Genomic DNA, 14,132 nt, shown 5'->3' with positions numbered 1-14,132 from the left:
TAATATATTTTATTTCATCCCTGAAAACAAAAACAAAAAACAAAAACGTCCACATCTAGTAAGAGACAATTATTCTGAACTTCACCTGGCAATGATATATAATGAATTTCTTCACATAAAGGTAGAGTACAGAGAAGAGAGTTTGGAAAGCTGTCTTTCATGAAACAATATTTTCTCATACATATTTTAATAAAATATTACAATTATTGCTACTACATGTGGTAGCATATTATAATAATGAACAATACAATTCCAAAACTAAATTCAATATAGTCTAAATCTAGAAGCTAGCTGCACTTAAGCAGTTATTATAGAGAATAAATACTATGAAATATAGGGCACCATATGCCAATTAGATTTGCTACAAGGGAAATTAAAATAAAGGTGCAATTTTCTGTATAGTAGAATTACCCAAGATTAGGCTCTCTTCTGCTATATACAATAGCTGTTTTCCTGAAAAGATGGTCAATTTTCATAATTTAAATGATATTTTAAATGTTCTTTATTTTTAAGTGACCGTTATATAAAATGAACATCTAATGTATCTGTTATATAAAACCAAAATTTCATAAAGCACGTCATTCTTATATAACATAACGTTAATGTTTTCCAAGCAATTTAATGCAGCACAAATACCTTTATTATATACATCTGGCTGAAGTCCTCAAGAGTCCCCGTCTCCTAAACATCTGTACCCCTCTACCCCTACTAACATAATAAAAGGAAAAATTACCCAAATATGGAAATAATGTACTTTCTTGATGACACAGACAATCAAAGGGTTAAACATTTAAATTAACATTCATCTATGTGAAAAATCATGAATACTTTAGTTACTTTTAATCTCATCATAAAAATATCTTTTATTCTTCAGAATATACGTAAGAGAATTTTAAGTCTCACATTAGAGATTACTATTTTAATGTTGTTATTAAATTGTCCCAATGTTTAATAAGTTATGCACAGTGACTGCTACCCATTTCAAGATTATACTCTTACAAATTTAATTTTTTAAAAATATACAATAATCAAACTTCAGTGATTTGAAGGATAGTGCAAATGAAGACATTCTTTGGGTCATGATTTCAAAACATTATTTTCAACATTATACTTCCTTCCTCTGTTCATAATCTCAGTAACAAAATATAGTACTGGAAGTAGGCACATTTTCTAATAGCCTTAGTCTACCAGTTACATCTATTGAGAACAAATGACAAAATGATTCAATAACAATATTCTCCACTTGTCTGAAATACATGTTATATACTTAAATAAATATTTTATAGAAACGAATCCATATCTTTCAGTGCTTTTGCTTCAGCTTGATCTCAAACACAAAAGATTTATACAAAGATCACCTACCTGCTTACTACATCAACCATGTTAACAAATTCCCTTTCAGGATATAGTACAGCATTGAAGAGACTTGCCTGAAAGCAAACTAATGACTTTTAAAATTGTATATACAGAATAAGAGTTCCATGAATCCTGCATACTCCTTGAAAACATGTAGAGCTTTTATTGTAAAATATCACTCTCTCCTAGCCAGTGATTAAAAAGCTTTTCTGCCATAGGATATTATCCACAGTGGATGTAGCAGCACAAGGTGATCTTCAACTGCTATCTAATGCTGCCTGACACATTTATCCTTTTATTTGTGGTGACTGGCACCAAATTCCCACTAGTACCATTGGTAGTGTTGGTCGCTGAGCCATTCACAACAATGTAGTCAACTTTGTTCTCCAGCTTTCCCAAGCGTTGCAAAATGTCATCCAAAAGGACAGCAATTGTTCTTTTTAGATCCGCTAGGGGGAAAAATCAGAATAAACCATATTAAACATTAATAGAGCACTTAATATTTATGTTTTTATAGTCTGAGAGGGAAAGGCAAACAATTATTGGGTCATCTGAAAGAAAATGTGCTAGAGAAAATGCACTCGTAACCCAAATAGGAAAGCCTTATTATTTTAACCAATAGCATCAAAATATAGAGTTTCCAAAAGACATTTCAGAGTTGTAAATGTGGGAGAAACTCACTTTTCTAGAGCAATATAACAGATTTAAAGTCTGGCAAAAAATATCAGTCCCTCTGTAAGAGGAACCCATTTTACCCTGAATTTCTTAAGCAGTTTATAAAGAATACTGCAGACTAGTCAGGTAAGGCAAAAAGTCAGCTAAGTAACAGATTCAGTAAAATGCAGAAACAAGAAACCTGGAACCTCCACAGGCTGAAGTGTGCGGGGGAGCCTACGATCCAGGGCAAATGCCAGGAACCTGGTCAGTGCAGTAGGCACACCAGCAGTAGTGCTGATTGAAATTTCTTCCAGAGAAACGATGGGGAAAACTAGTATCTTCTAACCTCTTTGGAAGGTTAAGGGGATTCAGTAAAATTTACCTGGTACAAATGAAATTATGAGCCTTTTTTCCTTCAAAATTCTCTTTTATCAGGTTTCCCAAAGGCACCTAGCACATATTAGGTACTCAATTAGTGGCAACTAACATTATCTTTTTGTTGATCCTGGACCAAAAACTCAGCCCTAATCTGGGATCACTAGGGGAAAAATAATATCACAACTGATAAGTTTGCTCATGTATCAGAAAAGCATAAGCAACAAACGAAAAAAGAGATAAATTGAACTTAATCAAAATTGAAAACTTTGGGGCATCAAAGGACATTAAAAAGAAAGTGAAAAGACAGCATGGGAGAAAATATTTGCAAATCATATATCTGTTAAAAATTTACTATACACAACATATAAAGATCTCTTACAACATAAGAACAAAAAGATAACTCAATTTTTAAAATGGGTAAAGGACTTGAATAGACACTTCTCCAAAGAAGATATGCAAATGGCCAATAAGCACATGAAAAAATGCCCAACATCAGCAGCCATTGGGGAAATGCAAATCAAAATCATAATGAGAAACCACTTTATACTTACTAGGAAAGCTATAATCAAAGAAACAGAAAATAACTGTTGGTAAGGATATGGAGAAATTAAAATCCTCATACATTACTAGTGGGAATATAAAACGGTGCGGCTGCTGTGGAAAACCATTTGGCAGTTTGTCAAAAAGCTAAACATAGAATTACCATATGAATTCCATTCCTAGGTATATACCCTAAAAATTCCACTCCTAGATATCTATCCCCAAAAAGCTGAAAGCAGGAACTCAAAGAGATACCTATACACCAATGTTCATTTCAGCTTTATTCACAATAGTCAAAAGTGAAAACAATCCAAGTGTCCCTCAATGGATAAACAGATAAACAAAATGTGGTATACCCATACCATGGAATATTATTCAGCCATAAAAAGGAATGATGTTCTGATATATGTCACTGTATAAGCCTTGAAGATATTATGCAAAGTGAAATAAGCCATACACAAAAGGTCTAGTACTGTATGATTCCACTTATATAGAATGTCTAGAATAGGCAAATTTATAAAGAAAGAAAGTAGATTAGAGGTTACCAAGGGCCAGGGGAAGTGTAAAATAAAGATCTATTGCTTAACGGTTACCAAGTTCCTTGTTTGGAGTGGTCTAAGTTTTGGAAAGAGATGATAGTGATGGTTGCACAACACTGTAAATGTAACTAATTACCAATAAACTGTACATTTAGAAATGTTCAAATGGCAAATATTATGTTATACATATTTTACCACAATTTTTTAAAAGTGAAAAAAAAGGATAACAAAAGCATAGTGAGAGTAGTGGTGAGTGGTGGTAGAGAGTGATCAGAAAGTGCTTATCAAAAAATATTAATGTAATATAAAGTGAGAGGAAAACTTTGGGGGTTTTTTTGTTTGTTTTTTGTTTTGTTTTGTTTTGTTTTGTTTTGTTTTTTAAAGATGATCGCTAAGGGGATCTTAATCCTTGGCTTGGTGTTGTCAGCACCACGCTCAGCCAGTGAGCTAACCGGCCATTCCTATATAGGATCCAAAACTGCAGCCTTGGTGTTATCAGACCACACTCTCCCGAGTGAGCCACAGACCGACCCTAAGAAAAACTTTATTTGCAGGAAGTCTAGTCATGGAAGAATGAGATTTTCCAAGCAGTGCATCTCTGGTGTCATTTGTCATGAGCACCTAAATATTCTACTTTCGTGGGTATGTACAAGAAAAAAAGATATACAAGAAAAATCCTTTGACATAAAGTACTTAGGGATGAAGTATTATGATATATACAACTGCTTTCAAAATGCTGCCCCCCAAAATAAACATATATATATTTGTATGTATAGAGAAAGATAAAGCAAATGAAGAAAAAAGTTAATATGCAAATTGTGAGTCTAGACAAAGGATATATGTTTAACTTACAATTTTTAAAAATTTTCTGTAAAGCTGAAAATTTTCAAAATAAATGACTAGGGAGACATCTTTATTAAGACTTTTCAATCAAGAGTTGTAAGAGTATTTAATAAATAGGAGAGAATTATATATATTTTTAAATCCTTTAGTAATAAGTCTACATGATAAATGCTGGACCTGTTTTTCCCTGGCATTCACCTCCTTTATAATATTTGAAGAAGTAGCTATCTAGGCCAGAGAAGACTACACAGAATATGGAAGGAGGGGGGTTTATCAGCACATTAACATAAAATGAAGTTAAAGCCCCAGGAGGTTTGACAACAAGCTAAGTTGTGACATGAATTATAAAGGTACAGTCTAATCACTGAACAGAGTTAGGGTTAAGAACAGCAACTAGAGGAAAAGTTGCGGTGAATGAGAAACAACTATGTAACTTTAATAATGTTCTAAATTATCTTTAAATATAGAGCTCCTTTTAAATTTTGTAAAACAGTTGTTTTAATAAAATATTATAAAAGAAGAGACTAAGAAATTACAACTACCTTGCTCTTCGATATAAAATCACTTCCTTGAAAAACCACAACAAAACTATTGTTATCTGAATTTGGGGCTTTTTCAAATACACCAAAACTTCCCCTTTCTCTATATTCACAATATGATTTTATGTTTACATATCATGGGACTATATATTTATGGGAATTACATGCTCATATTATATGGGAGTCTATAATACTTCCCCATAAAGCCCTGTCACTGAAGGTGCTAGCACTAAGAACCCCTTCTCTACCATGGGCTCTGTTTAGAAATCCTAATTAGCAACTTGAAAATGGAGACCATATCATATCCATCCTTTTACTCTCAGCCCACCTAGCTTGGTGCTTCATCACACAGCAGACACTCAACAAATGATTGAAATCCACATTTGCTGAAGGTCTAATTCACATGTTTGGCAGACAGTATCAATGTTGAGATTGACATGAAGCATCAGATTTAGGAAATAAAACCCTTTAAGGTTGCTCTGCTTCTGCTAAAACTTCCCTATTCTGACAGAAAAAATAAAATATTTTAGTTTAAGAAGAAAAAAATGAATGGGCTATCACAAAGGTACATAAAAACATAGATACTATTAAAATAGCACCTAGCCTGATTATTTCACAGTACCCAAAAATCAAAATAAGGGTATAATGCTATTTTTTTCTTTTTTTTTTTTTTTTCCTTTCCGTGACCGGCGCTCAGCCAGGGAGTGCACCGGTCATCCGTATATAGGATCCGAACCCGCGGCGGCGGGAGCGTCGCCGCGCTGCTAGCGGGAGCGTCGCCGCGCTGCTAGCGCAGCACGCTACCGAGTGCGCCACGGGCTCAGCCCATAATGCTATTTTTTTCTAAAGCTATTAAATGTGCTAAACATACTAGACATAAAAAGATTCTAATTATGCTAAACATAATCAGGGATTATCAGACACAGCAGGAAGCCACTACCATCCCTAGGTCTATGGAACAGAGGAAGAAAGCAGTGATATATCAGAGCCCAAGTCAAAAGTCACCTAGTGGAAAAACAGAACCAAGGCAGGCATTCTGGCAGAAGCTGGCACTACAAAGGAGACATGGGTACCACCAAACACTACTTGAAGCAGAGAGGGAAGGAGAAAATACACTGGGCTTTCCCTCCCTCCTACTTTCCAAACCTCTGCCAGTGCCTCTCACTGGCGAAACCCAGGCAGAAGCCAGCTGATTTGGGAACTTGGAAAATGCCACCTACTGGAATCGCTTTCCCTTGAGATACAGAACAGAATAGTGAATGGGTAAGAAATAAATCTGAGGGCAACCAGGCATAGGACCAGCACAAACAGCAAGTACACATACCCTTGCAGACCCCCTACTTATGTTATACATCTCTGCCTTGATTTATCTTTATATCTCAATATCGTTTTCTTCTTTGTACTCTTAATGCTAGCTGCCTCAAATCTGTTGTGTAGAAAGGAGATGTAAAGATAAACATGTACACAAAAATAAAAGAACTAAAAATGCAAAATGACTACAGTAATGAAAAAAAACAAGTGTTTAATACACATCACGCAAACTTTTCCTTATTAATATTTTCCAAATTCAAATTGATATTTTACCACCACTAAACACCAGCTTAATGGTAGAAAAAGAAAATTTAAGTCGCTTCTTGATTATCAAAGTGAACTGCCCACTGTAAAGTTTCATTATGAAGCTAGCGATTAAACAAGAATGCTTACTAAGAAATAGACTAAATATCATAGCAAATCAAAAGTACTTTCTAAAAGTTCATCAACTCTAAGATTAAATGTACATTCACTGTTTAATCTTTTGCATTTTTAATATAGCTACCTTCTCCCTTTGAGTACTGAATAAATTAAGTCATTCAACAAATATTTTATTACTTCTTTACTTAAGATGGTAAGGCATACTGTTCACATCTCATGAGTGGACCAAGATATATTCTCATCAAACATTAAATACAAATTAAATGCCTAAGTACATAAAATAAGCCTAATTTTTCTTGAGAAAGGAAATGCTAGATAATGAGTCGACTAAACAATATAAATCAACATAAATAAGCTATGTTTTAAATAGCCACACCAAAATCACTTCTAATAGGAATTCTGAGATTAGCTATCGTTTATCATATTTGGAATACAAGGACTACCCATTTTACAGGTTTGAATTAGGGTTTTTTTCTTAATTGGTAAATAAACTTTTTGAAATAATTGTAGATTTACAGAGTTGTAAGAAATAATAAATACAGAAAAGGTTGGCCAGTTCACTTAGTTGGTTAGAGCATGTTGTTAATACAGAAATTCCTATACCATTTACCCAGTTTCCCGATGATAACGTCTTACGAAACTGCATACAGTATCACAACCAGAATGCTGACATTGATACAGTCAAGATGCAGAATATTTCCGTGACCATAAGAATTGCTTTGTTGGGGGGGAGGGGGGAGGGGGGAGGGGGAAGGGAGGGAGGTTTTGGTGATGGGGAGCAATAATCAGCCACAATGTATATCGACAAAATAAAATTTAAAAAAAAAAAAAAAAGAATTGCTTTGTTGCCCTTTTACAGTAACACCCACTTCCCTTCCATTTGCCTGTGAATTTGGTGTATTACACTAATTGACTTTTCAAATACTAGACCAGCTTTGCAACTTTGGAATAAATGCCACTTGGTGTTTAATTCTTTTTAAATGTTGCTGAATTCAGTTTGCTAATATTTTCTTAAGGATTTTTACCTCTCTATTCAAGAGGGATATTGATCTGTAGATTTTATTTCTTATATATCTTTGTCTGGTTTTGGTATAAGGGTAATACTAGCTTCATTAAATGAACTGGTAAGTATTCCCTCCTCTTCTCTTTTCTGGAAAAGACTGTGTAGAGTTATGTTAATCCTCCTTTAAACTTCTGCCAGAATTCTATTTTGGTAAATATTCCATAGACTCTTGAAAAACATGTGTATTCCACTGTAGTTGGAGTGTTCTATATATGTAAATTAGACATACAGGGCATTCAATATATGTAAATATGTAAATTTTATATGTATTAGAAAAATTGTTTTTCTCCTATAGGTAAAGTGCTGCTTTTCTCTGGTTACTTCCAAGATGTTTTTATTTTTCAAATTTTAAAATTTGGCATGGATTTCCTGGCATTGGTTTGTCCTGCTTGGGGTTCCCTTAGCTTCCTGAATCTGCGGTCTGTGTCTTTTGCCAGATTTGGGAAGTCTGTAGCCACTATTTCTTCAAGTGCTTTTCCTTCGCTGCCCTCATTCTCCTCTCTTTCTGAAACTTCAATGACACTGTGTTAGATCTTTTGTTATAGTTCTACAGGTTCCTGAAGCTCTATTCTTTTTATTTATTTTTTGGTCTATTTTCTCCCTGTTGTTTGGATTCGATTGATTACATTGTTTGGATTGCAATACTATGTCTTGCAGTTCACTGACTCTTTCCTCTGTCTTCTCCATCCTGTTGTTGAGTCCATTTGCTGAGCTTTTGATTTCAATTGTATTTTTCAGTTCTAAAATTTCCATTTGGTTCTTCTTTACATGTTCTGCTTTTCTGCTGAGACTTTCTTTTTGTTGAAACTATTTTTTCATTTGCTTCACGTTTCTTAAGTGTTCACTGGAGCATTTTTATCACGGCTGCTTTAAAATCTTTTCCATGTAATTCTAACATCTGTCACTGTCTTAGTTCGTTCAGACTGCTATAAACGCCACAGACTGGTAATTTATAAATAATAAAATTTATTTCTCACTGTTCTGGAGGCTGAGAAGTCCATGATCAAGGCGCCAGTAGATCTGGTGTCCAGTGAGGGCCCACTGTTCTTCACAGATGGCACCATCTAAGCATGTTCACATGGCGGAAGAGACATGGCAGCTCTCTGAAGCCTCTTTTATAAGGGCATTAATCCCATTCACAAGGGCAGAGCCCTCAAGACCTAATCACCTCCCAAAGGCTCCACCTTCTAATACCATGACCTTGGTGATTAGGGGGTTTTTTATTGGTTATGAATATTCATGGAGTACAAAGCTGATTGTCACCACTCATGCCCAAGATGTGATTGCAGCATGCCCATTACCACAAATTGCAACTGTACCCCATGTCCTCCACCCAAATGTCCCCGACCTCCCTCCCCATTCCCCTTTCCCCACTCCACTTTGTATCCCTAGGTATGCTCTCTCACTCTGAAAGTCCAGCACACCACGGTAGTCTTTCTTTCCTTCCTTCTTTCTCTCCTAGTTCCCACTTATGAGTGAGCACATGCAGTATTTTATTCCTCTGTGTTTTGCTTATTTCACTCAACATGTTTCTCCAAGCTCATCCATGTTGTTGCAAATGGGAGAATTTCATTTTTTTTTATGGCAGAGTAGTATTCCATGCTGTATATATACCAGTTTCCTTATCCAATCATCCGTTGATGCACGTTTAGGTTGGTTCCATATCTTGGCTATTGTGAACAGAGCTGAGATGAACATGGGAGTGCAGGTGTCCCTTCAACATGATGATTTCCATTCCTCTGGGTATATACCCAGAAGAGGGATTGCTGGATCATATGGAAGATCTATCTATAGTTGTTTGAGAAACCTCCCTACTGTTTTCCATAGTGGTTGTACTGATTTACAGTCCCACTAACAGTGTAGGAGCGTTCCCTTCTTTCCACATCCTTGTCAGTATTTGTTATTCTCCATCCTTTTGATTATAACCAGTCTAACTGGGGTGAGGTGATATCTCAAGGTGGTTTTAATTTGCATTTCCCTGATGATTAGTGATGTGGAGCATTTTTCATGTACCTGTTGGCCATTTGTATGTCTTCCTTTGAAAAATGTCTATTCAGCTCCTTTGCCCATTTTTTAATTTGGTTATTTGTTTTTTTACTGTGTAACTGCTTTGAGTTCCTTGTATATTATGGATATTAATCCCTTGTCAGATGCATAGTTAGCAAAAATTATCTCCCATTCTGTAGGTTGTCATTTCATTCTGTTGTTTCCTTTGCTGTGCAGAAGCTTTTTTCTTCGATATAGTTTCATTTGTTTATTTTTTTCTTTTGTTGCCTGTGCGTTGGGGTTCATGTTCATAAAGCCTGTACCCAGACCTAGTTTCCAAAGTGTTTCACCTATATTTTCCCTTAGTAATTTCACAGTTTCGGGTCTTATACTTAAGTCTTTAATCCATTTGGAGTTCATTTTAGTATATGGTGAGAGGTGCATATCCAGTTTCATTCTTCTGCATATGGATATCCAATTTTCCCAGCACCACTTATTGAAGAGACAGTCTTTTCCCCAATGTAAGTTTTTGTTGCCTTCGTCAAATATCAGATGGCTGTAAGCCTGACGGGTGATTTCTGGATTCTCTATTCTGCTCTAGTGGCCCAAGTGTCTATTTTCATGCCAGTACCATGAGGTTTTGGTTACTATACTTTTGTAGTATAATTTGAAGTCAGGTACTGTTATGCCTCTGGCTTTTTTTTTTTTTTCCCAAGATTGCTTTGGCTATTCAGGGTCTTTTGTTGTTGCATATGAATGTTAAAATTGTTTTTTCTATTTCTGTGAAGAATGTCATTGGTATTTTGATGGGGATTGCATTGAATCTGTAGATCACTTTGGGTAGTATAGACATTTTCACACTGTTAATTCTTCCAATCCAAGAGCACGGAATGTCTTTCCTTCTTTTTGTGTCTTCTTTCTTTCAGTAGTGGTTTGTAATTCTCACTGCAGGGATCTTTCACCTCCTTGGTTAAATTGATTCTTAGGTATTTTTTTTGTGTGTGACTGTTATAAATGGGCTTGCTTTCTTGATTTCTCTTTCTGTGGCCCATTATTGGAGAATATAAATGCAACTGATTTGGGGGCATTTATTTTGTATCCTGCAACATTACTGAAATTATTAACCAGCTCTAGGAATTTTTTGATAGAGTCTTTAGGTTTTCCTATATATAGTACCATGTCATCTGTAAATAGGGACAGTTTGACTTCATCTTTTCCAATCTAGATGGCCTTTATTTCTTTCTCTTGTCTGATCACTCTGGCTAGTAACCCTCCAGTACTATGTTAAATAGAAGTGGTGAGAGTGGGCATCCTTGTCTTGTTCCTGTTCTTAAGGGAAAAGCCTTCAGTTTTTCCCCATTCAGAATGATCCTGGCAGTGGGACTGTCATTTTATTGTGCTGAGATACTTTCCTTCTATACCTAATTCGCCGAGAGTCTTTATCATGAAGGGGTGTTGACTTTTGTCAAATGCTTTTGCAGTGTCTACTGAGATAATCATATGGGTTTTGTCCTTGCTTTTGTTGATGTGATGTATCACATTTATTGACTTTTGTATGTTGAACCATCCTTGCACGTCTGGAATGAATCCCACTTGATCCTGGTATATAATTTTTTTGATGTGTTCCTGTATTCTGATTGCAAATATTTTGTTGAGGATTTTTGCATCTATGTTCAACAAGGATATTGGCCTGTAATTTTCTAATTTGTGTCTTTATCTGATTTTGGTATTAAAGCTATGTTGGCCTCACAGAATGAGTTTGGGAGAATAGCTTTTGTTTCAATTAGGTTTAAACATATAAGTTTTGGAAGGACATGTGCATTCAAACCATAGCAGTCACTGATTGCATTTTTTCATTCAGTCTGAGATCTTCCTGGTCTTTATTTTTGGCTGGCGGGCACAGGGATCGAATGCTGGACCTTGGTGTCATCAGCACCACACGCTAATCAACTGAGCTAATCAGCCAGCCCACCTGGTTCTTGGTTTGAAACCTGGACATTTTTGTATTATGAGACTCTGGAACTTATTTAAACCTCCTGTTTTAGGTGGTTTTCTCTAACACCACTCTGGCAGGGGTACCTCCTTGTTACCGCCAGGTGGAGGCAGAAGTCCAGGTTCCCCATGCAGCCTTCATGACATGCAAGGGTGGTGGGATCTTTATTACTACTGGGTGGAGGTGGGAGTTCCGAGTCCCCACATACACTCCACTGACACTGTGGTGGGGTGGCCTCATAATCGCTAGGGAACAGTGAAAATCCTGCCCCTCCACTAGGCTTCCTCTGACATCATCCCAGAGGGGAAGGGGATGGGCACTTCATTACTGCCATTTGGGGGTGGAAGTCTTGGTTTCTCATGTGGTCTCCACTGGTACCACGGTGTGGGGGGGTGGCAGTCCTCACTACTGGCAGGGATAAATGTTCCAGCTGCTACTGCCTTCTCTGATACCAACCTGGCAGGTGTTGTACACTACATTGTAGCCTCTCAAGGGTGGATGTTTGAGCTCCCACTTGGCTCTTGATCATGTTGGTGGTGCAGCCATAATTTTTTTCTGTGGTGCTTGACAAGAGGAGAGTGAATACTGTCTATAAGTTTTCTGCCTTGTTAGGCTCTCCTTTTCTTGTCTAGAGAGAACAGGCTTCTGGTGGGGCTTTTGTTAATGTCTTTGCCTATGGGCATTTCTGGGTTGCTGACTTCTTTCACTCCAAGTTTGGGATACACAAAGAGAGCATACCATTGTGTCATTCCTTGGATCCTGAGGTCCCTAAACAGCCTGATTTCTGCTTTTCCAGAGTCGTCTTACATTTGTTTTATATAAAATCCAGGGTTTTTAGTTGTACTTAGATGGGAAGAATAGAGGAAAGATGGATAACTTAAGAATAGAGAAGAGATAGACTGCCATCTTCCCAGAAGTCTCTGGTTTAGGAATTTTTGTTGTTGTTGTTGTTTTTATCTTTTTTAGTAGCTGGCCTGCACAGGGATTGAACCCTGAACCTTGGTGTTATCGGCACCACACTCTAACCAACCGAGCTAACCAGCCAGCCCTTAGGGAATTTTTAAAACTAGCTTTCTTTTTTTTCTTCTTCTTCTTACACAAAACACTTTTCTGCTAAGATAAGATATTCTCTAGTAGTTTGCTTTCTGAAAATGTTTATAACGCTGTTCCATTCATTACTTATATAACAGTTTATATAGTTGAAAAATTGATTAAAGAAAATAATTTTAACTCAGTCATTCTACTATTGAAATTTTTGGTAGATTTGTGTGAAAGAGCAACTACTTTTTAATCTAATTTTCATAAGAGCATTTAAATATCAACATTAGATTATTCCCTAATTCTCCTAAAATATTTGTGGAGTCTTTTTTTAAGTCGTTCAACTATACTGGTAGATAGAAAACCCAAAACCCTTAAAAGAAAGCAGGTCAGTCTTTGAACAGGAAAGCCTGGGAAGGTCAAGGACTGGTGTGGCTAGAGATTCAGAACCAGGTGTAGGAAATCATGTACCAACTGCAAGGTGTTCCACAAAAGTCAATGTGAGGCTCAGAGCAAGTATGTCCAATTCATTGTTCTAGGCAAACCACAGAATCTAAGAGAGAGAATATTACATGGGAAAATACAAAATTACATTAGAGAGAATTAAGATTGTTGAGAAAAAGACATAAGACAGTCGGAAACAATTATATATTAAAGAGAAAGCACAAGTTACTGAGCAAAATTTATAGTTATCTATAAAGTTTAATTAATCTGTCCATAGCCTTTGAAATAGTAATGATTCATTGTAGACCAGAATATTAAAAAATATTTGTTATGCTTATTTTACCAACTGGGAAAAACAGATTAAATAGCTCAAGGGAAGTCCATTAAATAAATATTTTTGATTGACTAGCTTTTTTGTACTATAGTGAGAGGCTGTAGATAAATGATTTCTATAGACAGCTGAAGTTTAAGTTCTTGTAAAATTCCAATCTTATTGTAACTTATACTGCCATTTCAAATTAATGGAGTAAAGGAATTCAAATAATGAATCTGAAATAACTGCCTAATTTGGAAAAAAAAGAACTTATATCTCTTACTGTTTGCACCAGATATCCCAACTGTATTAGAGATATAAATGTAAAACAAATAAACAAAAACCAAAACAATAATATATTTGTTTTTGTCTGTTTTGTGTTGCTATAACAGAAATACCGGAGACTGGGTAATTTATAAGGAAAAGAGGTTTATTTGGCTTACGATTCTGGGACAGCTGCATCTGGCGTGGGCCTCAGGCTGCTTCTACTCATGGTGGAAAGTGGCAGGCAGCCGGTGGGTACAAGCAGATCACATGGCGAGAGGAAGCAAGAGAGAGGAAGCAAGAGAGAGAAGCAAGGTGCCAGTGTCTTTTTTAAGCAACGAGCTCTCGCGGGAACTAATAGAGCGAGAACTCACTCATTAATCCCCTCTCCCCCAGGGAGAGCATTAATCCATTCATGAGGGGTCCACCCCTATGACTCAATCAGTTTCCAACACTGCCACATTGAAGATCAAATTTCCACATGAGT

General features: G+C 36.2%; 1 protein-coding gene across 1 annotated transcript in view; it reads right to left on the bottom strand.

Annotated features, from left to right (window-relative positions):
* Positions 1 to 930: 930 nt before the first annotated feature.
* The window catches only part of CCDC126 (coiled-coil domain containing 126), a 35,975-nt gene continuing 22,773 nt past the window's right edge, over positions 931 to 14,132 (bottom strand). The window contains exon 4 of the mRNA XM_063099658.1: positions 931 to 1,805. Coding sequence (XP_062955728.1) covers positions 1,621 to 1,805 — 185 coding nt within the window. The 3' untranslated portion in view covers positions 931 to 1,620. The remainder of the gene's footprint in view (positions 1,806 to 14,132) is intronic.

Source organism: Cynocephalus volans, chromosome 6, assembly GCF_027409185.1.
Source record: "Cynocephalus volans isolate mCynVol1 chromosome 6, mCynVol1.pri, whole genome shotgun sequence".
Taxonomy (NCBI): Eukaryota; Metazoa; Chordata; class Mammalia; order Dermoptera; family Cynocephalidae; genus Cynocephalus; species Cynocephalus volans.
Note: the sequence above shows the minus strand (reverse complement) of the source record. Positions and strands in the feature narration are given on the sequence as shown.